This window comes from Melospiza georgiana, chromosome 3 (genome assembly GCF_028018845.1).
Source record: "Melospiza georgiana isolate bMelGeo1 chromosome 3, bMelGeo1.pri, whole genome shotgun sequence".
NCBI classification, from domain to species: domain Eukaryota; kingdom Metazoa; phylum Chordata; class Aves; order Passeriformes; family Passerellidae; genus Melospiza; species Melospiza georgiana.
The window spans coordinates 74,055,289-74,082,303 of NC_080432.1; the positions used below are offsets into that span (position 1 = coordinate 74,055,289).

General features: G+C 39.2%; 1 protein-coding gene across 3 annotated transcripts in view; it reads left to right on the top strand.

Annotated features, from left to right (window-relative positions):
* The first annotated feature begins 2,355 nt into the window (after positions 1–2,355).
* The window catches only part of ECHDC1 (ethylmalonyl-CoA decarboxylase 1), a 49,200-nt gene continuing 24,540 nt past the window's right edge, over positions 2,356–27,015 (top strand). For 2 of the 3 annotated variants that reach the window (XR_009114239.1, XM_058019892.1), the window contains exons 1-5: positions 2,356–2,402; positions 9,568–9,789; positions 14,622–14,764; positions 19,570–19,622; positions 21,599–21,679. Coding sequence is in view for 2 of the 3 variants with exons in the window: in XM_058019892.1 (XP_057875875.1) it covers positions 9,570–9,789; positions 14,622–14,764; positions 19,570–19,622; positions 21,599–21,679 (497 nt within the window). In the remaining variant the exon portion in view is untranslated. The other variant, XM_058019893.1, reaches the window with a different exon arrangement.

The window sequence follows — 27,015 nt, forward strand, 5'->3', positions numbered from 1 at the left end:
TCAGGCACCAATGGGATTTGGGGGCCTCTTGAGTGAGGCTGTAAGGAGAAACTTAATATTATGATTTTGGATCTAGAAATCTAGATTTTAGAAATATTTCAGAAATTTAGGAATAGAATTCATGTGTCCATCTTTTTATGTGGGTCTAGTCTTTGAAGTATATGTTACACCATCCTTTAGCCTGCCACGCTTCCACACAGAGCTGATGATATTTGCCTCCTAAAAATTACATTCAAGGGACCCTTTATGAACTGACTGTGGGTTTATGTGTTGTTTAGTATCCAATAATTCCTGAGATCTAAGCCCAGATCTGTCATCTATCTGTTCCATTGCTCTGAAAGGAGTTCATAAAAATAGCACCCAGGAGCTCTGTATCTATTGGAATTCAATATTTCAGTCTGGCAGCCTTGAAACTGAGAGTGAAGCATTGCTCTTTTAGCCAGTACATTGTCACCAGCTTCTGGGTCAGCAACAGGGAATGGGCACATTCCGCATAATTCAGGTGGTGACCTGACTCTCCTAGGTCAGTACTGCTTCAGCAATGCAAGGAGAAAGTGTTATTGAAATCAGTGGAATAATGTGCAAGAATAAGAATAAGCAACTTTGCAGGATTTTACAATTTTTTTCCCTTTCTTTTTCTTTCTTATTGTACAGTCAAACATCCAGGAGACTAGTCACCATCCTGCTGAAGGTTACAGCCTGTCTGGTCTTTAATGTCTGTTTTCAAAGATGACCCCATCCACCTGTTCATTTTCCTACAATCCTCATTCTTCACTCTGAGTGCATCCTAGTCTTTTCCTTATGTCCTATATGACGCAAGGCAATAAAACCAACAGTGAGGCAAACTGGTTTATGGATCGGCCGGTGCGGATTGTGCTACTTCCAGCAAGCGCTGCTAGGTGGCAATATGTTACCTGGAAAACCACGAGCTTCCAGCCGCCGTCGCCTTCCTCTGCTCCCGACCGAGCTGGGACGTGCCTGGGCATCGCTCCGCTCCAAAGAGGGGACTGGCCCTTGGAGCAGGACCTGGTGAGAGCAGCTTCACTCACACAGATCTTTATTGAGATTTTCCAGACACAACTGCAGGGCTGAATCCTACTGGAAAATTTCTTTGTGAACTCAAGAGGAAAAACAAGAGGCGAGCCTGCTTGTTGCAGATAGTGTTGTAAAAAGGAAATGGATCCTTCTATTGTATAAAGATAGCACTGCCTGGGACTAGACTGTCATATTCTCGAGTCTCTGAATAATACAAAGTTGAAAGCACTTGTTCAGCATGTAAAACTTTTGTTTTCCCCACATAAATGAATAATTGAAATCCCTACATATTCAGTCATAATTTTTAATGAACTGGGCCAATTTTGGAACATTTTACTGACAGCTGGGTTGAAAAACAGCTTTAATAAAGATGGAGAAGATATATTTCCAGTTACATATTTCAGCTATGCTACAAATACTTGCAACTGAGTTGTCTTAGTATATGTCTCAACAAGGACACAGAAAGACTGGCTCATATTTGCACAATGTTTTGAATTTGCAAAGCACTAAGCGATCTTCATTGAAACCATTTATTTCCCTTGATCTGGCTGCTGGCAAAACCGAGGGCAGGGCCGTGTGTGACAGTGCCATTTTATGCCAGCCTCAAGTTTACACAATTCCAGTTTGATGCCAGGATAGCTTGCGGCATGCTCAGCACTTTGGCCCAGCTGCCAGAGCTTGGTACAGGTGAGCGGCACCTGGAGCCGGAGAAGCACAGCGGCCAGGAGCAGGACAGCTGGAAAGAGCTCCCACTTAGGCTGACAGGTAAAAGAGATGGATGTGAAAATGGGGAGCCCAGGTCTCTCCTTGTGGCGACGTGGACAGGGAGCTGACATCTCTGCTGCCTGCTGCGCACCCCAGGCACAGCAGGCGGGGGCCCCGCCGCTCCAGGCTGGATGCTCCCGGCAGGACAAGGCGAGACCTTGTCCTGAGCCAGCGGAGAAACGAGGATCTCCAATTCCCCTGACTAGGACAGAAACACAGGGCTTGGTTTTCAGAGATTGAGGCGATCGGTGCAGAAAACAACAATAATGACGACCTGCTTATGTACTATTTAGCAATTTTGGAGCTGACAAGTATCGTCTGCTTCAAAACTGCTTAAATTCAGGCAGAGTTCTCGCTGTTAGGGGTCACGCCTCTATGGACGCGGTGTGAAGCCCTCTCCTACCGGCCCCAAGTCAGCCCCAGCTCCCGGGACTGCCGGGCGCGGGGCTGCTCCGACACCGCCGGGCCCGGGGCTGCACCGACAGGCGGCGGCGGGCCCGGCCCGGAGGCCGCGGCCGCGGTTCCCGGCGGGGCCCTTTCCCCGCAGCACCGCCCGCCTCCGCTGCTCCGCCGGCGCCGGGGCCGGTCAGAGCCGGGCCCAGGTCAGAGCCGGGCCCAGGTCAGTGCCGGCCGCAGGGCTCCGCTGCCCCGGCCGGCCGCGGCCCTCGGGGGGAAAAGGGGCATTGCGGGGGAACGGGGCCGCCGAGGCGGCGCGGGGCCCCGGCAGCGTCCGGGGCGGGGCAGGCGCGGGGCGTCCCGGTCCCCGCGAGGCTTCGGGGCGCCCGCGGCTGGGGCGCGGTGGCTCCTTCGGTGCGGGAGAGGCCGCCGGTGTTTCTGCTCAGCCCTGACGCCTCGGGTCCCGCTTTGGGAACCGCCGGTCACCGCCCACTTCGGCCCTGCTCGGCACTGAGCCCTGCCTTGGCGGTTGATTTAACATAAAGTCATTTTGTAAAAAGAAAAAGTATCAGAAAAGCTTCCCTAGGTCAGACCGCGTGAACTGATCCCTAGGTCAGACTGCGATCCCAAAATCCCGGGATTTTGGCATCGCACGTTAGCAGCAAGAAATGTCCGCTGGGGAAGTAGCTTCCACCCCTCCGTCTCTTGAATCTTGACATCTTCCCAGGGTGCAGGGAGGTTGCCATTGCTTCCCGGGATTCAGTGTGTGGAGCCAAGGAAGCCGGGGACAGGCGGTCCCGGTGTGGTGCTGCTGGTCACCACTGCTGTGACAGGGGGACAGGAGAATCGTGGCTGCGTGGCCGGCTCGCACCTCGGTATATGGTTGTTTTGGAGTTGGCAGGAGCATTTATGGGTGGTGGTGGTAAGGTGAGAATAGTAAAGAACAGTGAATTAAGTGGAATTCAGAATACTTCTTGACTATAAAAGCTACAATTTTCAAGGCAACCATTGGGAAAGCATCAGTATTTGCAGTTACGGCAAGAATTGGATTCATGCATTTATGGTTCAGGATTTGGTGACTGAAAGGCAAATGATGTGTTGGTTGTGGTTGTTTCCGTTTGTGTGAAGTTGTGCATCTGCCCTTCCTAAAGGTGTCTAAAACACACCTAGTGGGCAGTGAACTTAAAAGACTTTTCTGTCATTGTTTAAAAAGCTCCTTTGATGACACATGTGAAGAGAACCTCTTTGGATCAAAGCATTAAAAAATAAAGGGCCCAACTGCTTTTTGCAGAAGATAACAGGTTGCTCTCTGCTATGAAACTCAAAATCTTTCACTCACCATGGGACCAAAATCAAATGTTTTTATGTAGTGTCATCTGTATTTATGGGAAGGCTTTCTTTGTCAGTGGTTTTGCATCCTTAAATACCATTGTTTTTCAGTATGTATCTTTGTGATTTGTTTACTATTCTTCAAAATTATTAAGATGTAATTAAGAAAGAATGTAATTGTTTAGATATGGAAGGACAATTCACATCTAAACTCTAGCCTACAGGGATCATTAAAAAACTAAACGAAGAACACATCGTTTGGAAAGCCGTAGCTTACTATGCCCAGAATTGAGCTGCTCAGAAACGATGAAATAATAAGAAAAAAAGAGAGAGAAAAACAGAAACGAGGTGCAAATGGTCAGCCAGCTTAAAACTGAATCTACAGGCAAGGGGGTTTTTTTACTTACAGAGTTAAAAGTTTTTTCTTCCTCCAGTTAATTTTTATTTCCCTTGTACATTATTTGATGCTATTTCAGTTAGTTAATTTGGACATGGTCTCATTTCTTGTTTCTTCAGCTTCTGGATGGATAAACTTTGTTTCTAATGCTGACATCTAGAAAGTAGCAGGCCCAAATCTTTTGTTCTCTCAACAGTAATACAGAGGATACAAAATTGTTCTTGAAAATACCAGCCTGTTTTTAGAGGAGTCATAAGGCTTTTCAAGTAACTTGATGAACTGGAGGGATTGTTGATCCCATCTAATTTGTCTACAGTGCAGGTACCAGAGACAATGTACTAAAATTTTGAACAGGGCTCAGCAAGTTTGAGAGCCATGACATTTTGAGAAAGGCATGAGGGTTCTGTTCCCTTGTTGGGGAGGCAGAATCTCCTCAGCTCCCCAGCTTTGTTTAGTTTCTGTATTTGCAAATTATGTTTTGTCAGTAGGTTTTCTGTGCTGATCCTTTAGCATGCTTATGATCTGCTCACTGATTGCTTTCAGCAGTGAGGAAGCCAGCTTTAGAAGTGACTGCCCTCAGCTTGCTTCGTCTGGTAATTATTAGAGTGGGAGAACCTGTTGGACAAGGTGTTTAAGTTAACTTAACCCACACATCGTGGAAGGAAAGCAGAGAGGTGGATAAGTGGGTGAGGTAGGTGGAGGGCTCTGTAACCTTCAGGTGAGGGGTGGTGACAAGCCACTGACAACAGAGGAATCCTGTGTGTGAGTCCTCCCTACTACACCTTTCTTGTGTCTGAAGGCAGGGTCTACTGACTCCTTGTCACTGTGAGACCAAGCTGGCCTCTTTTTGTGTTTGAATCTCTTCTCTTTGTCCAACACCATAATTTATTTTCTTTTTTTTTTTTATTCCATATAATCACCCACCAGCCTACTTCCTAGGGTTACAGACAGTTGTTATTTTCAGTCATTTTCAACTCACTTTTTTTCCCCTACAAATGGGCTATTTTCATGCTTTGTTTCTCCATCGCTCTGCCTTTTCATCTGCTTTCATGCTGCAGGGTCAGTTGTGCCAGCCCTCGGTACTGGGCCACCACTTGCTTTTCATTAATTGGCCATTACAGGAACCTGTTGAAGCATCTGCCAGTCATGATGACTGCTCTCTAGCACAGGTGAATGCCTTTTAAATGACTGGTAAGCCACCCACAGGGCTGAATTGTGAGTCATCTCATAATTAACCTCAATTCACATCTTCTAACCTCTCTTCCCTTCTTTGCACTTCTGTGCTTGTTGCTGAAATTGCAACTTCCAAAGGTCTTCATCAAGTCAGGATTTCTTCTTGACCAAGTGCCCTTGATGCCTTTGGTAGTCTCACAAAAGTGCCTAATTGTTTTTTTAATGCCATTTGAATATTTTTTCCCCCCTGAGATTTATTTTGTGGATTTTGTCTGTTGAATCCCTTTATTTCTGTTATGCTTAATCTCAGTATACCTTCATCCAAACCCAGAAATTCAGTTGATGGGGTTCTTTTTCCAGGGTCTATATCTGCTCATCACACCTGTCACATCCTGCCCCAGATGAAAGGGCATGCTTGTTTCTCTGATGTATTGAAAACACATCCCTGCATCTTTTTTTCCCCATTTTCTTTTTCCCTGACTTGTGTCAATAATTCAGGCACCGTTTTTAAACTGGAATTTTCCTTGCTCTGGAATTTAAAACTGGAATTTAAAACTTGCTGATTTAGCTTGCTGTGTAGTGCAGTGTTTCTTGTTTGAGCATACAGCTCCTAAGATTCAGTTCTCTGGTTTGTATTAGCTCTTCTGCCCTTTCTTCTAGAAACTTGCTACATACAGTCCTTACCTCTTACTTTGGCCAGGTGTCTTAATGTTCAGTGATAATTGCAACTGGCAGCATTGCTGGAGGCTGCTGTTTGGTACATCATGTGTTAGGAGACATTTGGGTTGCAACAGAGTAGTTGTAATGACTGGGCAAATACCCTTGTTCAAGACTTACAAATTTCCCAAAGAATCTACTCAGAGAGTATTGATGTTGGCGTTATCCCTAGTATTACTGTGTTTTATTAACATTGTAAGTCTGCATTTTACCCAGACAGTTGCCAGAGGCTGTCAGAAGGCCTCTGATAATCTGCATGCACAAAAATACATAGATTGTGAGTGCTTGCATGTAGATACATGTGCTGCTCTTACATAATGTGTGTTGGTCCTTTGTACTGAAGTGCTGGCACTGGATGTGTTTATATTAACCCACAGTCTGGTGCCCCACAGGCAAGGGTGTTACAATATCACTTGAGTGTCAAATGGGATTTAAACTGTTGGTTTGTGTAAGAGGTACAATAACTATGGAATGAACAACTATTGATGGCCATACTGTTGGCTTCTCTCTTAGTTGTCACCAGTGATATATAAAGCTGTAGCACTTAAAACATATGAAAGATGCTAATTGACCACTGTTATTCCTATACTGTCAGGTTGGGCTGTTTTTCATTGTAGGAACTGTGAATAAATTAGTTTTGCTACAGAGGCTAATGGGTATAGCGTGTTGCCTTTTTAAAATTAGACTAAGACTCCATTTCTGTAAGTATGTATAAATAGATGTGATTATGCTAAACTGAAAATCTGAAAATTTTAGTGTTAAGAATATCTCCTGGCTGGTCCTACAACATTGTAAGTGTTTCTGCAACATCTTTCTTTTGCTGCTTTCATGCAAAATACAGAAATAATCAATCTCAGTCATGCAATGGATTGTGAGCGCTCTGTACTGATTGAAATTCTGGGTGTTGTTTGTCAGATACCAGCAGAAATCCCTTTAGACTGAGAGAGCTCTAGCTCTTCCTGTCATACTTTTCTTGAGTGGTTAGCTCAGTCAGACTGAACTATTAAAATAATCTCATTTTTATTAAAAAATTACATTGGTCACTGACCGGTACTGTAGGAGATGGTTGTAAAGAAAATAATTCAAAGATTAAACCTTGCATGAGTCATTAATCATGAGTCATGATCAGCAGGCAGTGGTATCCAATTTGTTTTCTAATCCTGCACTTGCTGCTGTTCTTTATTACCATAGTGATAATATTAAAGAGCTGTTAATGCATATAACCACGCAGTTGAAAATGACAGACTGTTTTTTCATTGGAATAAAATTTCCATATCTTAAGTTTGTTTTGCTCACTATATTTCTTGTCATGAGAATTTCAGTAGTGTATAAAAGCCATAAAATAGTTCATGTCAGTAAGTGGTTAAGTTAGCAGAACAGCCTTTTCCCCCCCCTCCTTTTTGCTTTCAAGCCAGTCATTGGGGCTTCCTAGAGAATTCGATCTAGTCTGTTTTAGTATGAGAGCTGGGGACACCTTGTATTCATGAAAAATTGGGAGTTGGTTGTTCAAAGTACACTTTACAAGGATTGGCTGCACTGTCCATGTATTTCATGTTTGTTCTTTCCTGAGCAAAAGCTAGCGGCTGGATGGAAAGTTTTATTGCTTTAATATGCGGAGGAATGACTGCTGAGGTTTTAGAGAAAAGGGGAAGGCTGTCTCTCTCTTGAGAGACTGAATATAAAAAGAACCAATTAGGAGAAATGAGCTTTAGAAACCCATTTTCACTCTTTAAATAAAATTTTAAAAGCTCTGAAAGATGGTAGCAGAAGTGTTGCTGACTATTAGAATGTGCATAGATGGAGAGTGTTTGGGTGCAGCAGCAGTCAGGGCATGTTGTTTTATGAAGTAATGAATCTTGTATTCAATTTGATTTTAAACTTGATTAAATTTTGTAATTAGTTTTATTAATTTACATTTTGGAAAGGTTCATTGTGACAGATTAAAGCCTTGTTTGCCAACAGATATTAAAAAATCATCCCTTTAAGTTTTCTTGTGCAATGATTTTATAATGCATAGATTTGTGTAGGCCTTACTAGTTTCTTTGTGTTGAGCTTGTGAGAGCCTGTGGTATTGCTGGCTGCAGCTTGGCAGGACAGGTATGAATCTGCTGGCATAGATGGCTCTTCACAGTTGCGTGGTATTGCTGCATGTTCCTTCACATCCCATAGTGTGATTGCTCTGCAAACTCCTCCTCCCTTTGAATGACAACTATACCTGCACCAAGAGAAGCATTTTCAAGTTTAGTGTAGAATGGTGCAGCTAGTGACAAGATAAGTGTTCACCTGACAGGGCTGTTCGCTTGTTTCATTAGGAGCTAATTGTCTGGTTTTTAATGTGCATTTCCTTGATCATGTGTAAATAATAAAGGTTTTCAAAAATGTTGAGTCTGTAAGATACCCTGAACAGAGCATACAATGTAGCTGTCACCAAATTCTGTCTCAGTGAATGTGTTTGTGTTCTGAGTTCACCTGAGAAAAACTTACCAACAGCTGCTTGCTAATTTTGAAAGTATCTTGTTTCTGCCAAATACAATTCTGGAAGAAAGAAGGTCTTTTCCCAGTTATCAAAAAATGAGCATCTATCATGTCTTCTGAGTGGCCAAGCCCATTAAAAAGTAAGTTGGGGCAAAGGTAGGACTACTCTATCAAATTGCAAAATAGCAAGCATTTTTTTGCCATGTCCTGTGGGGATTCTTTTGATTCCCATTCTGATTCGTGTCTAAGACGACTTTTATTTCCAGATCAGCTGTTTTCAATTCAGGCTTTACCCAGTTTCTTTCAAGTCACTTGTAAACTGCTTTCTCCAGTACACCCATTTCCAGAGTAAATAAATTAAGGCAGAGATGCAGATCCAGTGATAATTACTTTCTTGTTATTTCCTGATCTACAGGCATACACTGTAGAGTGGAAATAGCAGAGGAATGGGCCATGGGTACACTGGTACACAGAAATACTTTACAAGTATTGTTACCTGTATAAAAGGCAAGTATGGCGCTCAATGCATAATACTGCTGCACACTTCTCATCCTTGGGAGCACTGCACAGACTCTGTGCCCAAATGAGATTAACTCAAAGTGCTACTGGGATGACTGGGAAAAGCACATAGCAATCAAAGGCTAGGCAGACTAATTAGTTTTAAGATAAGGTGTGATAATTGTGTTAATGGAATTAGGTGACAGGGAGCAGACTTCGATATAAGAATGATCTTCAGTTCTTAATTTTTAAGTTCCTCAGGTATTTCTCTGGGGAAGGTCTTGCTCTAATAGTTGCTTACAGAAAAGCAGGACATCCAGATCTTGAAAGTTGTGGGATTTGATAGGATTTTTCCTCCATTATAGGTGTGTTTAAAAGTGTTGGTATTTTCTTTGAGGGAAGGATGAGAGAGGGTTTGGAAGAGTAATACAGAGTAAATTGATCTAGTGGAATATGTAGATTTTTCTGTAGTTTTTGAGCCTCTTTTGCTTTCTGCACACAATAACTTTTTTGGTAAATTTTAAAACGAAATATTTTAAAAGGTGCTAATACCTGGCTTAACTACTAAAATCACTCCATAAAACAACTTCTGTTTACTTGTGATGGTAGATTCAAATGGAGAATTTTGCTAATATAGTTTGCAGTGATTTCTGCCAACTGTTATGATTGTATCACCTGTATATTAGTTGCTGCTGTCATACTTCCCTCTTTCTCAGAGGACTGAAGTGGATTTCAAAAGAAGTTTCCTAATTTTTTTTTCTCCTCACTCCCTGTATTTCCAGAAATGGCCCTTGCTCTGTGGAAGAACTTTCTTCAGATTACAATGAAAAGGATACTACAGCAAAGAAGGTTGTCACTGCATAATGGTGCTCATGGCTATGAGGAAGAATTGATAAAGAAGAAACTTCAGCAGTTTTCTGGTGGATCTGTCAACCTTGTGAAAGAAGACAATGGCATTGCAATACTTACTTTGAATAACCCCAAGTTCATGAATGCCTTCACAGGTATTAATTAGTTGAGGGGATTGCTGTTTGATTTTGGTCTTTCTCTTGTTCAGTTACCTATTTTGACATTTTGCCTGAAGAAAGACAAACACTCTGCTTTACCACACCTTAGTTAGAAGAGTAAATGTGTTTATTCTGATGTGCAGCAAATGTGTCCAGTGTTTTGTAGTAACTTTGCTATGCATGTCAAAAGAATCTAAGAAATTCTCAATGACACAAGGACTGTCTTGCAGAAGGTGCTTCTCCCCATGTTGTTTAAGTGTTAGAACAATTTTGCCCCTGAGCTCTTTCTTGCATCTCCTCTCATTTTGTCATCACTGCTCTGGAAATATGGAAGGCATTTCTGTGGGCATGAGACAATGCCACCTCCCTTTTGTAGGTGATAGAGAAAGAAAGATTGAGTTTATTGCTTGGTTCTTTAGCTAAAGCCTTCCCTGTACATTAAACTTCTGTAGTTTGGTCTTTTCCACTTACCCAAACTGGCTTTCATTTGTTCTTCATTTGCCTTATGTCTTAAATATCAGTGACTGGTTAATTAAAGATCAGATGAGCTGGGTATTCTCAGCTGTTGCAGGTCAGTGATCTATTTAATATGCTTTTACACTGGGGAATGCTTAGCTATCAAAACCAAGTGCCCTATTTTATTAATCTTGTATTATGAGAGGGTTTTGTTCTCCAAGTTGAGTATATTTGCTGTCTCTTCTTAATTATCTAGATTATTCCAATTTATGTCACTCTCTTCAGATATGAGTGGCACAGGTCCAGGGTGTGAACCTGCTTGAGCTGGAGCTGTGCATAAGCCTTTACTGTAAGAATTATTTTATCTGTTAATATTTTGATGTGGATGCATTTGTGTCATTTTGCTAATTTCTTTGTTGCTGTTCTGTCTTCCTGCCCAGTTCTCACTGTTCCTTTGCTGTGAGCAAACATTTTGCAACATACTAGCAAAGTGTGCCCTTTAGATGCAGAATGCCCGTCTGTTCTTTCCACTAGTGATTGTTAGCTGAAAGCAACCTAGGAGAACAGCAGAATTGGTGGAAATGCACCCAGATGTTTCTGCATTCTCTTTTGTTTTGCTTAAAAAACTCCTGTATAAAATCATTACCGAACTTAAGAAATTGTAGCTAAAAGATGTTAGCATAGGGATTGTCCTTCTGCATGCCTCTCTGTCAGCATACATGCTGTTATACAATCATAATTACATGGTTGTTTCTCCTTTTTCTACAGACTGGTTTCTATTTTTGACTCAAAACAAAACTGTGCAAAGTACACCCTGTAGACTGAGTGCTTTTAGTTTATTTGTTGTGGAAGTTGAAAGGGGCATGCAAAGTGAGCTGTAACAGCAAAAGGAGAGAGCAGACTGGGTTTTTCTGCTCTTTGAAGATCAGGAGTAATAAAAGTAAAATTGCTTAACCCAAACTTTCATAGAAACTGGCAAATAGGCTCTCTGTTTTCTATGTGCTTGCCAGGAGGGGCTCAGAAGTGATTGGTAGCCATGCTGAGCAGATGCAGCTGCCATTTAGGCAACTGATAGCTGTTCTTTGCCTATACAAGGTTCTGTGTAATGTTAATGTGCTGAAATCATATCACACATCTGGTGATGAGCACCCAAAATTAGCAGACATTTTCTCTCTGGCTCAGTTAGTTGTCTGTAAAATAATCTCTTCTCTCCTTACAGGACTGCTGTGAAAATAACTTATTAGTGTATGTCAATTAGATGTTCTAGTAGCAGAGAGCTACAAAAACCACTGAGGAAATTAATAGCTCTGTCTTTGTTACAGATCCTCATTAGCATATAACAAATGAGCCATGGGATCAGGCAGTTCTGTTTTAAAGCAGTTTGTAGAGAGCTGTACTCCATTTTGCTAGGCAATACCCACAAAAAATTGCTCAGGCAGATCTTAATGTCAGTTCAAGAGATGCTGCTTCTGTCTGCTGTATACCTCTGCTAGAGACTTTTGTTTTCAAGGGAGGGAGAGTAGAAGCAAAATCAGGCTGACCCCTTTGCTGCTGCAGTGAATGGTATGGCATCCTAATTTATACTGATCTTAATTTCATTTTTAACATTATTATTTGTAAAATGCAGTTGCTAAGAAACTACTAGGAACTTAATCCTTTGCCTTCAGTTGTGTATCAAGTAATGCTCTTCAAGGGGCAGGATGGGGTGTGCTACCCCTGAATTGCCTCAGCAGAAGCTGGTTCACTTCATCAGCCAGAGCCTGCAGATACAGCTACCTCCCTGTCAAATTCTGTTGATTCTGTGTCTCAGAGCTTCTGAATAGTGGCAGATGTGAATTCGTATATCCATGCACGGTCCCTCTGGAAAGCTGCAAAACATTATTAAACTGTTGAGGGAAATTCTATTTTCCAGGCATTTACTTTACACAGCAGTTTTTTATCTCAAAGGAATTATGTTTATTCTAAGCTTGAGCAACTCCTGAAATCAAAACCAGAACAAAATTGTTGGCAAATGGCTAATGGGCGATATGGAGATTGTTATGCCTTTTTTCTCTTCTTAATTGGAATCTAATAGCCACCTGTTTGAAATGGTCTCTCTGGAAACAAATGCTAATAATGTCAGTTTAAGCCTGGTAGAGCCAATTTCAGCAGCCCAGCCTCTCACTGAACTAAACTTGAATGTAGTTTAAAAGAGAAGAAAGCTGGCCTGTAGGAACTAGAAAATAATGATGATAGTTTTTATTTTTTAGAATTTACTTGAAAATATTTATGCTCAGATTATAGTTAAAATGCAAACAAACTATTTATTATTAATTCTGTAAAAAGCATGAACTTAGTGGTATCACATACTGAAAGACTAAGATTGGCAGAATGAGGATTTGCTTTAGTGTTGTGCCTTCTTCATTATGTCAAATATCAGGAAATATACCTGTTGGTAAAATAATAGTTCGGTGTTGTCAGGAACGGAAAAGAGCCTCTCACAGGAGGGTAGGACAGGCTCTGGCCAGTGTCTTTTATCCCCTGCTATTGCATGTAACAAACTCATATGGATCCTGCATTTTTTCAGTTAACTTGATTTTTTTCTTGGAATACTCTGTGGAAAGACTCTTCAATACCTCACTGCTTTGCCCATTAAAAGAACCACAAACAATGGTTCTGCTGTATTTGACTCTAGCAATGCTTGGATGCCATCCCAAATACCCTTCTGTTAAGAAGATTTAAGAAGGGAAATATGCAAGAAGTTAAATCCACAGGGTTAATGCACACCTGTTTGAATGGCAACATTTGCAGAAAAGTTAAGTGTGCCATCAGGCTGGAAAAGCATTTCCAGTGAAGACCCACAAAAATCTCATCTAGGCTCAGTTCTGCTCAGTATTTTCATTCTTGGCTTGGATGATGAAGCAGAAAGTGAACTGCTGAAATGGCACATGACCCCATATTAGGAGAGCTTGCAAGATTATTTTTTGGAGTAGAGGAGAGGCATTCAGTGATCTTGATTAGCTGCTGCAAAGAGCTCAAGATCAACAGGGTGAAATTCAGTGAAAACAAATGTAATGTGCAACATACAAAAAGCACGACCAAATTATAAATACAGAGGGAAAAGCAACTGGCAAAACTGCTGGGATTTTTTAGAGGATTATAGTAGGGACTTGACAGTGGGTACAGAAAAACCCAACTCTATGCTGTTCTGGTATATAATATGTAATATATATAATATGTAATGTCCACTTGATTATTGGCTACCTCAGAAACATTGTCAAACTGTATTATTGCAGTGTCTGACACCAAGCCTAAGGGATAAATACTTGACTGAGTGCTCACCCTTACTTCATAGTGTACTGTAAGGAAAAAAACCATAAGAAAGAAAACATAAATGTCCCCTGGACTATCTGCTAATGGGAAATTTCAGAAGAGGATGAGTCATGTGCATGCATGCATAGGGTTAAAAAAGCAGCACTGTTGGCAGAGGAGAGAGTCCTTGAAAGTATTAATCAAAAGCACATGTCTGTCTGAAGAATGTAGCCATGTCCATCTAAATTCTTGTCAAAGAAGGGTAAAGCTGAGAGTGTCATCAGCCTGTATGTACTCTGCTTTCCGAAATTAGTTTCTGTACATGTTTTCTCTTATGTATGTAACTGGACTTAGTCATGGGCATTCAGAGAGGAAGAGCTTTGGATTAATGCAGGTACATTCCATTGCTGTGGAAGATGCTGCTGTCTAGGTTGAGCTCTAGAAACAGGAGTTTGTAGAGTTCCATGTCAGGAGTGGTACTTAAGCAAATATGATGTTTATGACATTTTATGATGAGTTGGGTGTTTAAACAAGAAATAAAAAGCTATTACTGTATGATGATATACCTTATAAAGAGAGTCTTTTTAGAAGGGAACCTTTGTTAACATTGACTGGTTGTGCCTTGAATTGACTGGTTGTCCCACCCTGGACATGATTCTTTTCTATTCTCTGTCAATTGTTTGGGCAGAGAAGAGTATCAGTAACTTCAATATGACTAGTTGGACAGATCTGGATGCATATATATAAATTCATCTGTCCTGAATGTATGCAATTGCAAGCAGAAATAAATCAGGCACAGGATTTTGTTTGTTGGTTTTGTTTGGTTTTGTTTTGGAGCTTTCTTGAGTATAACACAAATATCCTTCATATGGAATATCCTTTGGAATTTTGGGAAGTGCATCCTTGGAGAACAAATGTATGCCAATGATTGTGTGCAGGATTTGAGATTATACTTTCTGTTGTGATTTAAAACCTATCACTTATTAACTGTAACTTGGTTTTACTGATGGAAAATGTAACAAAAAACATGATGGTGATAATAATTTCCTGTTAAAAATTTTGTTTCTCCCCTCTTGTGGCAGGCACTATGATGGTAGAACTCCAGGAGAGGGTAACTGAACTGGAAAACTGGAAGGATGGCAAAGGTCTTATAATCCATGGTGCAGGAAATACTTTTTGCTCAGGATCTGATTTGAATGTTGTCAAAGAAATATCCAATTCCCAGGCAAGTATTAACACACATTAAGGTTTTGGAGAAAATTAATTTTTTGAGATACTTTTTAGACAGAAGTGTTACACTACACTTCTGCAATTTTACATACAGGTCACAGAATGGAGTTTTAATGGTCAAAAAAAAATGCTGTCAGCTCCTTCAAGCTGTGATTTAAATGTTATTCTAAATGATTCATAACTCTAAATTCCTACACTAGATATTCATTTTAGCCTTTTCTTTTAAAAGTGTCATTTCAGTTTCTCACAGCAGTATATGGTGAATTTTCATGTCAGATAAAATGTGCTTCTGTAGTTTGACCTTTAGAAACAGATAAAAGTAATAATTTCTCATATTCTAAAGTTAAAAAAAGAAATTTAAGTAGAATGGCTGCTATTACATAAAGGTTTCTATTTTATCAAAACTGTGCTTGGACCTGCATGAAATGGAAGAACAGATGCAATTCTTGCGCTGGACTTGAATCATGTGAGTCTTGTGTGTGTCTGTGAAGTTGCAGAGCTTGGGGTTTGATGGCAATTTTTTGCTCATGCCACCCATTGGACAACTTTCATGTGTGCTACAGTTCTTTCTGTGGGTTATTATGTGGATTTGGCAATGTGTGTAATAGGACTTTGCCAACTGCCAGGGAAGAGGGTCTTCCTGTGCTGCTCTTAGACCTGGTTTGCAGTTGTGGTAAGTGCCAATCCTGCTGCTTTTTTGTGGCCCCTTCAAGCTTCAGGATTTAACCATGTAAATGAAACATTTAATTGGCCCTTACAGTATGACTATCAACACAAAAACTGGTTAATCTGATATTTGTCTTTAATGATGATTTTTTTTTTCTGTTGATAAAACTAAATATCATAAACCCCACAATTTTTGTTTTTGGCCTTGTAAAATAAAAGGACAGTCCAGTTTTCAAAGGGTATAGGACACTTTGTTTCCTTTTGGGAACACCATAAGAGAGATGCTTTTCTTAATACAGAAATGTCATGCTTTATAGTATAAATGGATTTGGGGGACGTTTTCATCTGGATATTTTATCAAAACTGGCAATTTAAAAAATATACATGTAGATGTGATTTTTTCTAAATTGATTTTTTTTTTTGATCTGCAATTTTTAACTTCTTTGAGAATTATGCCAACAGAAAAGGAGGTGAAGCCAAGCAAGGTCAGTTCTTTCCTTATTTGCAGTCTAGGCTTTCCTTTAGAAATCTGCATTCAGTAAATCTCAGTGATTCTGCTTCCATACATTTCGTATTCTCTCTGTATGCTTATACAATTTACTTGGAGCCACTGCAGTGGGAGAGGGCTCTTGCAAGGACTGGGTTTGATAACAGATATACTGGACAGAATGAAATGTATACGTGTTATAACTTTGTTGAGAATTCTCTACACATAATCTAGATCTCATTCTAGTATTGAAATTAAAGCCTGGGTCACCAGAAATGCTCCAAGAAAAGTTTAACATAGTTGCTTTTCTATTTCCTTTGGAGAGTTAAAGCTATTTATCTTTTACTGAGAGTTTCTTTATAGTAGCTACTAAAGCATCTGTTTGGTGAGATTTAATAGTCTTTTATTTAATAAAGCTTTACTAGAATATGGAATAGCATTTGCTGTTATTCAGTCTTACAGAACTCTTCTCTCTAACTTCATGCAGATGAGAGTGTTTGTCTGGTTTCAGGTTAAGTTTTCTGTCCACAGGCATCTTCAAGGCAAAATCGAAAAAAAAAAGGTCAATAGCTTCATGCCTGAACTGGTATGTCTTTCACAGTATCACAGAATATTCTGAGTTGGAAGGGACCCACAGGGATGATCAAGTCCAACTTTTAAGTGAACGGATTGAACCCACAACCTGTCATTATTAGCACCATGCTCAAACAACTGAGCTGTCCTTTACAATTTTTTCCAAGGCTGCTTTAGCCCATATATTTTAGTAATTGCAGAAAACACTTTAATTTTATCCAACTGGTTGCTTGAGGGAGGACTGTATTTTTCATAATTTTAGGTACAGTTTGCTTTTCCCTGTGGTGCAGAATCGGCAGAATAATGGCCAAGAATGCTGAAGGATTTTCGTGCCCCCTAGTGGCACTTTGTCCTCCTCTCCCACTTCATTCCTTTCCTCTTTCTTTGTCCACCTTCTTCTCCCATGTTCTATTGTTCCTAACTCTGAAGCAAACCTAGGTCCCCTGCCTGTTTTTCTTTTCTGAGTGCTAACATTACATCACCAAATCACAAAAGGTAAATGAATAATGGAATTTAAATAAAAAATATTTTTTCCTTCTGTCTTTATAAGGCTTTGTAAGCTGTTCCCAGAGCAAGAACCTCATTCTGGAGTAAGACTTGAAAAGTTGCCTAGCTGAAAAGCAAGAATAGCTCTTAAAGCAACAGCTCAGAAGAAGAAGCACAAAGGATAATTTTGCTTTCCTTGTCCCTGTCTAGAAGCCCTAGGACAGAGATTCCCAAACATAAGCTGTGGAGGGAGGACTTTAGAGCAATTGGAGATAATATGTAAATTATGTTCTGTCTGTAGTGCAAATGGATTCAAATCTCTTGCAGCAATAAGAGTTAGCATTACAGTTTTCTACTTATGAAGGTGACTTTCTCCTTCCCTGCCTCTCCTAGGCCCACACCAAGTTATTAATCCTTTTCTTCCATATGTAATGCATTTTACTGCATTTTACCTCCCTTTCTGCTAGTTAGATATCTTCTTATTTCAAGGACAGCATTAGAGCTGCAAATATAATTATTCTACTAGAGTGTAGTGAACACCTCTTAGTCAGAGAATTTTATCTGAATAGTAGCCTTATTTTTCTTGTCAGGAGCGTTTGAAGGGTTTATTTGCTGGGACTCAAGCAATTGCTTCTTTTTTTTTCTTGGTTTGTTTTGTTTTTTTTTTTTTTAAGGAGTGTTTTCTGTGCTGTCATTTTTTCCATGGAATACATAGTAATCTCTCTACCACCTGAGAGAATGAAGACTTAATTTTTGTCTGCTCAGACATAAATACATTTTTCAAGTTTGTCTGTTCTGGAATTAATCTTTAATTACCATTTTGGATTTTGTCATGAGTTGAGAAGACCAGTTTGAATGCAAGGATTCTGCTGTGATGAAGTGAAAAATTGTGTTCTCTGAAGAGCTTTTGTGCAACTTCATCCTGACAGTTGTAATATGGGAATTGTGCAAGTCTTTAGCTGAGAACTGGTACCTTGGATGTTTGTGTGGGATTTGAACTTAGCTACTAAGGCAGCTATCACAAAGGGTTTGGGTGTTCTTTAATTTGGAATGGAAATATTGCAACTGTTCTTTAGGGGTGTAGGAGATGGCCACAGTGATAAGTAAAAGCCTTTTTATAAATCATCAGCTGCTAAAATTTTCAAGCAGTCCTATAGTGCAGTAAAACTAAATACACTGGTTCTTGTGTAACAATTGTCATGGCACTCACATCTGCCAGAGATGTGCACCTAAACATCATAATGCTGGTTGGCTTTGGGCAGAGTAGCTCTTGGGAATACACGACTAAATGGACAGTAAATCACCTGCAATTGACCTCCTGTTATTTCAAAGTTCTATTCCAAAGATGTACTGAAGACTTACTGCATATATTTTCTTTCCCTGAGTCAGAGGCTTTTAATTCAGGCAGGTTCTCTAAATTGCCACCTTTTGCAAAACTGTGTTTTAGAAATTATTAAATTCTGATAAAGAGATGTTTGGTTTGGTTTGTTTGGATTTTTTTTCTTTATTATCTGAAAGTTGTGCTGAAATTTTTACCTCCTGTTTTTTTATTTCTGCAGTGTCCAAGCATAATGTTTTCCTCTTATCTGGGATAAATAATATGTGTTGTTCAGTTCAGTACGTATATGAACATGGTGGTTCTAGATTATGTATCTCAGTTACTTGTCAAGTTCCTGATTAATTCTAGATGTCTGAAAAAGAGGATAATAACAGGGACGGCAGATAGATAATGATTTTGTCTCAAAATATTTTCTTATCTCCCAGCAACTTGTGACTAAGACTTCTAGAGCTAGAGGTGTTGCCTTCTATGTAATAACCATTTGTTGATGTTCCTGTTGTGAGTTTATGTAGTTGTTCTTGAAATCATGTAGAGGGTGCTGTCAAGTGTTCCACATTTTAACTACACGTTGTAAGAATAAATATTTGTTTTGAACGTATTTTATTTGGAGCCCTTTAGTTCTTGTACTAGATGAGAAGTAAATGATTGTATTTTTTTCACTGTTGATTGCAAGGAAGTGTAAAACATAAAGGATGTGAGACATAAGAAGAATCTTTCTGGTTTGGTTTTTAATTTGTTTTGGCATTTTGTGGTTTGGTGTTTTTAATTTCCTTTTTTTTAGCTGAAATGCTTTTGGCCCAAACAATAAAAGATTAAATTGGTAAAGTGTATCTTATCTAAAACTTTATGGATTTGGGACAGTGAAAAGTATGTAGCATACTGTGGCTTTGTACAGAATTTAAAAACTCAGATTTATGTGTTTTCAACTTGAAGTGAGAAGAGGAAATTAAGAGGAAACACAAAAGTTTCACAACATAGAAATTCAGTATTGCAATTACTTTAACAGTTGCTTAATTTTAACTGAAATTTATATAAGTCAATTGAGTTCTGATTTGTTTTTTAACCTGATTTATACTAGGTTTTCTATTTGTGCATAGCAGGGTTGGGCTAGAATTTGGGCAACATGAACCAGAGACAAAACCCAGCTGAAGTAAATATAAAGAATGCTTACTCCTCTTTACTTTGTCTGTGTGTTAAATTGCTTCACATTAAGATCACGTAACATTTTTTAATTTCCTATTCATTGTAGGATGGGATGAATATGTGCATGTTTATGCAAAACACCTTAACCAGGCTTATGAGGTAATATATTTTATTTACCCATCTATGAAGTAATTATAAGTATCAGAATGTATTTTGGCTAATTCTTTAATGAGATGCTTAAAGATAAATATGTATGTATGTATGTAAATATGTATGTTATATATGTAATTTTGAATCCCAGACCTTGTATTCACACATGTTAATCAGGTGGGTATTTATGGATTTAAATTAGACCTTAACATTTTGCAACTATTACACTTTCCAGAGATTGGAACAGGGAAAAAAACCCCAGGCTTATATGTGTAGAGCTAGGAGATATGAAGAATTAAGGAAATCTAAGACTTCAGATTTTCTGAAACTCAGCCTCTCTAACTCATTGGAAATTGGTAGCTCTTAAATAACAAGCAGTAACAGGTTATGCAGCCTACATAGGTAACATTTATTTGATATATTTATTTAATCTTCCCACTTCACAAGAGGAGTGTGTCAGTTCTACCATCTGGTAATTCTGAAAGCAACACCCTTTCCTTTAGACTTAGCTTCCCTTTAGAAGTCACGTTTCTATTAAATCCATTTGTGGTAGAGTCTATGTTTTTCTGCTTAGAGCTCTTTGAACATGAATATTCTTTGTTTTCAAATATTCATTGTTTTCAAATAATCTATATGAGAAAATGTTATGAATTAACATTTTTTCTGTAAAATTACCCAGGAGATTGGAAATTTACATTAGTAGTACTGTAAGGAATCCTCAGGATTGGAAGCCATTTGCATAAGCTTGTCTCCATATAATCGAAATTGATGGGACAAAGCTAAGAGGAGGAAGATGTGTGAAGATTAAGTCCCCACCTCAGGTGTGTAGACTTAGTGTGTCTTTAAGCCATGGTTCAGGGAGAGCACTGAGCTGCTGTCTGGGGACATCTGTTGTAGATAGGATTAGTCTCCCTCAGAGCTGAGGCTGACTGATCCTGAGAGAGGTGCCTCAAAAGGATTAGAGTGTGGATGTGGCCATCTTGGACCCACATCTTCTGCTTTCTCGTAAACACAGGAAAAATGACATTGCCCTCTTCCAGTGGGTTCTCTTGTGCCATGTATTGTATGAACTGTGCTGCAGCTTGTAAGGGAACTTGGGCTGTCAGAAAGTGTTCGTGCTTCTGTTGAAGGAGAACTAAAACCAAACGTGGTTATGATTAGGATACTGACTTCTTAATGTGGTTTGTAAACTGCTCAAAAAGCTAAATGTCTCTTCACAGTAAAAGATGAAACAGCTGTATTAATGTGCAAATTCTGTGACTAACCAGCTGCCTTCATTTCTTAAGGAACTTGCCTTATCCTAAGTCACTGTTCATTAGTATTCATTTCACATCAGCAGTGAGGAAACTTTTTCTTCCCTCTGTCCTTTGAATTACCTTGAACATGATTAAATACCTTGAACATGATTAAATACAACACCAACAAAGGTAAAAGATTGCTGCTTTCCTCAAAAGGTTTTGTCTGCAAAAAAAGTTTTGTTGATGACTGAGATAGTAGCACTCTGTTTGAAGAAGCTGCTGAAGCTGTCATGGTAAATCTCATTAATTTTAGATAACTCAGCCCTTCAGTTCTTTGTGTCTCTTTCTGCTGCTTTCTGTGGTGCAGTGGCTTAGAGTAGAATCTTGTGTTGCTATCCTGTCACTCCTCACAGGTAGTCTTTTTTAGATATATTCTATAGCAGGTATTTTTCATAACATGTCTTTTTCAGTACGTGATCTTTATTTTGATTCCATTTAAAATATCTGTGTTGCTGTTTCATTCTAGGATTCTGTATCAATTATGCAATTGTAATTTTGACATAAGTGGAATTGGTGTTGTGCCAATTGCCCACAAAGATGTAGTTATTTGATTAAATTGGAATACTGTTCCAATTTTTTTCAACTATTTTTCTCAACTTTCACTATATAAATGTTTTGGTTGAATTGTTTTTTTAATTTCTGAAAGGCTAAAAGCATGAATTTTGCTTACTGAAGTCTCTTGCGCAGGTTGCCTTTGATCAGTGTTGCACTAGTTCAAGGAAAAGCTTTTGGAGGAGGAGCAGAACTTACCACAGCATGTGATTTCAGGTAAGGCTGACATGTGTTATGTTGGGTCAATGATTTAATGACTGTACCATGAGGTAGCACTTCTACCAGGAGTAACCTTCCTGGGTTCCAAGGCATTTGCAACAAGATTTTGTCATCAGACTTCACAGGAAAAGTTGTGGTTTCTCCCAGGCTATGTGGTTTGAATCACTGCACAAAACAAGAGCAGTAAGGTTCTTTAGCAACTGACTGTTTTACACACCAAGTGGGTCCAACTCACCCCTGAATGAGAGGTAGGAGGCTTGCAAAATTGTCTGTCTCCCCATGCTGCTTTTTGTGAATGTCATAAATAAAAATAAATAAATATCTTCATTACTCTTGTATTTCTTGTTCTGTGTTTATTATTTTTAATGTAATTTTGTGCTGCACAGCTGTTTAAACAAGAATTTGAGGTGCAGAGTAAAACAAATGAGGTTTCATCCCTGGTTTTTTTACATGCAGGTGCAGGGATTTGCTAGCACAAAACAACTGGCAAAAAAAGGAGGGCTTTAATTAAACAGGCAGAACAGGAATGGGAAGACACTAAAGTAATAAAATGTCACTTTGTATAAACCATTGCTAATGTGTAAACAGCCTACAGATGTAGCAGGATAAGCACAGTGGGCAGCATCTCTGAAAATGAGAAGCTTTTAGTGAGATTTTCATCTAAGAAAAGGAAATGTGCTCTTGAAGAGGGCCTTAGTGGGAAAAGAATTGCCCCAAACAACTGAAAGAAGGCACACTCAAAAGTAAAGTGAACTAGAATATTACAGTGCTGTTCCAGGTATCAAGACCGGGCTTTGGATAGAGGAGATGGTATCTGCATTGTCTGAGCCACTTGGAAGCAATCTTTCTTTGCTTTGAAAGTAGATGTGGCTGGATCTTTCTTCATCTCTGCTCAGCACACAGTGAGCTGAAGCCCCAGCTGTGATGTGGGTCCAGACTGTGTTACAAATAGCAGAGAGGCTCTGTGTTTGACAGCTGCAGTGCTGGCAGGAGAATGCACCTGGGAGACTCAGCAGACCTTTCTGTATCTGTGAGCCTGTCGACAGAAAGTGTTTCTTGTTATCTCTAAATAGGCGTTTAGGGAATGGGAATATAATGAAATGGAAATCTTTTGGCTTTTTAAAATACGTTCTCTCTACTTACACTCCAGCTATGCTGTTTTGACATGCTGTGTAATTATAGGCATTATCAAGTAGCTCTTATTTGCATGAATTGAGCAGCTGCAATTCCTCTCATGCAGTGCCATAATTTTCATAATAACTACAGCTGTTGATCCATCTTCCATTAGTTTCTACACACCCATCCAGTGCAACTAAATAACTGCCATTCAGGAGCAGCAAATGGGACTTAATTAATAACAGCAACAAGACAGAGAAACATACTCTGTGCTGTTATTGCTCTTGAATTTGAGAATTTGATACTGGTGGACAAAATTCCAGGGTTTTTTTGAGGACTGTAAGTAGATATTAGTGGAATAGGTATTCTGTCCACAGTCACTAGATGACAAAAGATGAACATAAGACAGAAATCAGAGATTTGTTTTCTTCATTGAATAATCAGTTTGAACGTTTTATTTTTAAAAAACAAAATGAGTTTGTTGTGGTTGCTTTTAATTCTAGATTTTCAAATACAGTTCTGTTTTTCACAGTCTCTGTTTAAACTACCAAACTGCTTGGTTTTGGCCTGAAATATTTTCTTATTTTTATCTCTTTCACTTTGTGCTACATTAACTATACTGATATAGTTTGAGCAACTCACTTGAATCAAAATTATCAAGGTACCTCCTCTGAGATGTGGTCTGGCAGCATGATACGTATCTTTACTAAAGTAGAGGTGTGGACAAGTCCAGTTTTAAGATAGCTGAGGTGGTTTAAGATATTACTGATACGTTCTTCCTGTAGCGATCCTTGTGGCTAATTGTCTCACTCTGTTTTAAGCTGGCTCTTTTTCAATTTAATTGGGGCTTGTGTGAACTTCGGCATGTTTATTGCTGAAATAAGGACAGTGATAAAAAGTGAAAGCATCTGAGGTTAGTCCACCTTTAATCTGGAGGAAGATGTCTTCTCCAAACATCATCTTCTGTCTTAGCTGTTTTATGTGTTGCTGCAGTATGGCTCTCCAGAAAAGTAGTGTCCTTATAAAGATCATAAACATGTTACTGGAGGAAAAAAAATCAGACCAGTCCAGATAAGGGCAAGGTAATTAATTTCCTTTCAGACTTTTTCTGGTATGAAAATTGGAAAGATAAAGCTTCTGACACTAGAACTATTCATCTCAATTATTATTGCAAAACTGGGTAATGTAGAAGGGTGAAAGTATGAAACTTGCTCAGACAGCTAAGCATTTTAGTAATATTTTCAAGAAATACTGACTTTTTTCAATGTGCCATAGTTGAGCACATGAAGGTGGCTTGTGTTTTCTGCTGCCAGATATTAATGTATTTTATAGCTCTGCATGACTCTGCAGCCGTTTCAGTGAGGTGCAGAAGTGAATGTGATGTTGGATTTACTGATGGAATTTCACAAATAATTGAGGTGTCTGCTTTGGATTCCTTTATGCAGAAACTTGAAATGTGTCTTGTGCTTACACAATGTGTGAAGGCAAGGAGAGCAGATTTGGCAGGATTGGTTGAGGACTTCAGACAGGAAAACAGGAATGGTCTTGGATTGTTGGACAATAAGCTGAGAGATACAGGCAGGAGATAATAATGAATCTATTTGTGCAATTAGGAGATCACAATAATCTCTGAGTGCAGTCACTGCAATGCACCACCAGATAATAGCCAGAATAACTAACTTTGAATTCTGAGCTGTCTTGTCTTCTATTGCATGTTGATGCCTTTGAGAAATCTCACTGGGGCAATGTCTGTGTAGGTCTTCTACACACAAAAATTTGGTCCTACCTCGCCTGGCAAATGGACTTCCATTGTATCTGAGTGCTTCTGAAACACAGAGTCTCTTTCCCCCTACCTCCTTTTTCCTCTCTAATGCTGCTGCAGTCCAAGTAGATGTGTGTCTGTGTCTCTGCCATGTAAATCAAATTTAAAAGTTGGTGTCTTGAGGCAGAGGTTGAGAGTGCAGAGATGGAAAACTGCCCATTTCTCATATCATTGATCTCAGAATGGACTTGTAGATGGGGACAGCAGTGATTTCCTTTTCTTCTTTAGAAAATAAATTCATGAACTATAGTTTCTTCAGCTGTAGTTGATGTTGCACAGTTAAATTGCAAAGGGCCAGTTTCATTACTGTTATAAGTGCTGAGCTAACTATTAGCTTATGCTAATAATATTGCATTAATCAAATTGGCCTTCTTTCATTTTAGCAGTGTGTTTTCTGTATTTCTGTGAAATATGTAGGCATGCTTAGTATTACATTTTAAGGTGTTAAATATGTTCCGTGAAACACTTAGTAAGAGATGAAATGAAATGTTATTAAATAGCTTTCGGTGTATGTATTCCTGTGATAATTTATGTTTATTTGATTCTACAAGTTGTATTTAGAGCATTAAATGCAACATATAGGAAGTCAAAGCAACAGAAAATAATCTAGTCTCTGCATAGATGTAGCTACACTATGACCAACTTTTCAGTTGTTTCACCTTTCAAAAAGGAGAAGTGGAGGAAGCTGTAAAGACTTCAGTTTTCTGCAGTAAACTTTTTCAAAAATAGGTTTCAGAACATCAGAGCACAGCACATGAGGTTCTTTGGAAATCTTTTACTCTGTACAAGGATTTGGGCTTTAATTTTATCAGGAGGAACATTTAGGTGCACAAGATGCCTCTGTTTGAAATAAGGGTGCTTCAGGACATAGTAGCATTTTTTATTGGGTAGAGCCTGATAGGATGTAGCAACATGGGGTTCACATATTCATGAATTATTGCAGAGTCCAGGCTCACAAAGCACTTTTCATTCATATGACTGTAACATTGCTACACATCATGAGAGAAGAGTCAGTAGCCAAATCTGAGTGGGTTCTTTGTAGAAGCCTAAAAGATAAGGGATTAAAATGTTTGTGGTTCAAAAACTGATAGCTGGATATCCATGGAACCAACCAAGAATTGTTGGTAATAACAGACTATGAGAAAGAACAGGATGTGGGTGGAGTAGGGGCCCATATGGAGGTAGAGCAGCCCTTTTCTGGGACAGATGTCCTTGTTCTGACACAACAGAAAAAGCACAACACAGTACAGGGCAAGTGCAGCAATGAGATTGAGAAATGGCCATGCACTATAGATTATGACCATCAAAGACCCTTCAAGCCTCCACCTATTTCCAGAAAGATGGAGAAGAAAGAACTGTGCATAACTAATTTACATAGAAAGTGAGAAGCTTACCTCCAGAACAGGGTAAACATATCTATGAAAAGGTATTCCCCACAAAGCTTGGGCATATGTGCAGCCCAGGACCCTGGATACTCCAGCTGGATCAGTGCTGGGGCTAGAACAGGTGATCTCTCTAATTCTCTTTCTTCCTTTCTTTCTCTCTCACACTCTTTAATTCATGTCTCTCTCTTTCTTCCCTTCCACCCTACCCCTTATCCAAAACCCAGTGCTGTGGGCTCATGCTGGGAGGTTAGGGACTTGAATAACAATGTCCTTGCCAAGTGTGTAAATTATTAATAAAACTCTATAAGCTTTTGCCATTCTTTTCAACCACGAACGTCTACGAATCTTGGGTTCTCCCTTCTCCTTAAGGGTGGGACACCACATTTTCACAGCTTCAAGTGCTTGCTGTGTGGCATAGATCACTTTTCTAAACTGTATACATTTTGGTCTCATATGTATATGTGTGTGTATATATATATATGTGTGTGTGTGTGTGTATATTTAAAATCTCCTGCAAATCAGTTGGCTATTTTAGAATTCCAATGCAGTCCTACATCACTTCCCATTTTTAGAGCCCTGGGGGTTTGTTACTACAAGTTTCTGCTTATGATTTTAAAAGTCTCACATTGCCTGCCTTTAAGAAGGCTGTTCTTATTTTTGACATGGTACATTTGACATCTGGTTAAGTAAGCACTGCCAGAAATGGGCTCAAGATCTTGTGTTATTTGCCTTGTATTTATGGGCTGCTATTGGGGGTCTTTTACCAATTTTCATTTGGGATTGAATTTTGTGTGTTTACATTCTTTCAGGAAGAGAATTTGTAGATGTAGTCTACAATTCAAATTTACCACTGTTTGATTTTAGTAGAAATTTAAATAACATCAGCAAAGCATGAATTTGAGTTGATGCTTTCTTTCTGAAGTTGTCTTTTTGCAGGGATTTACTTCATTCTAGGTTTTTAAATTTGTTTTGTGTTTGGTTTGTTGTCTTTTTTTTGCCCTTGGGAGATA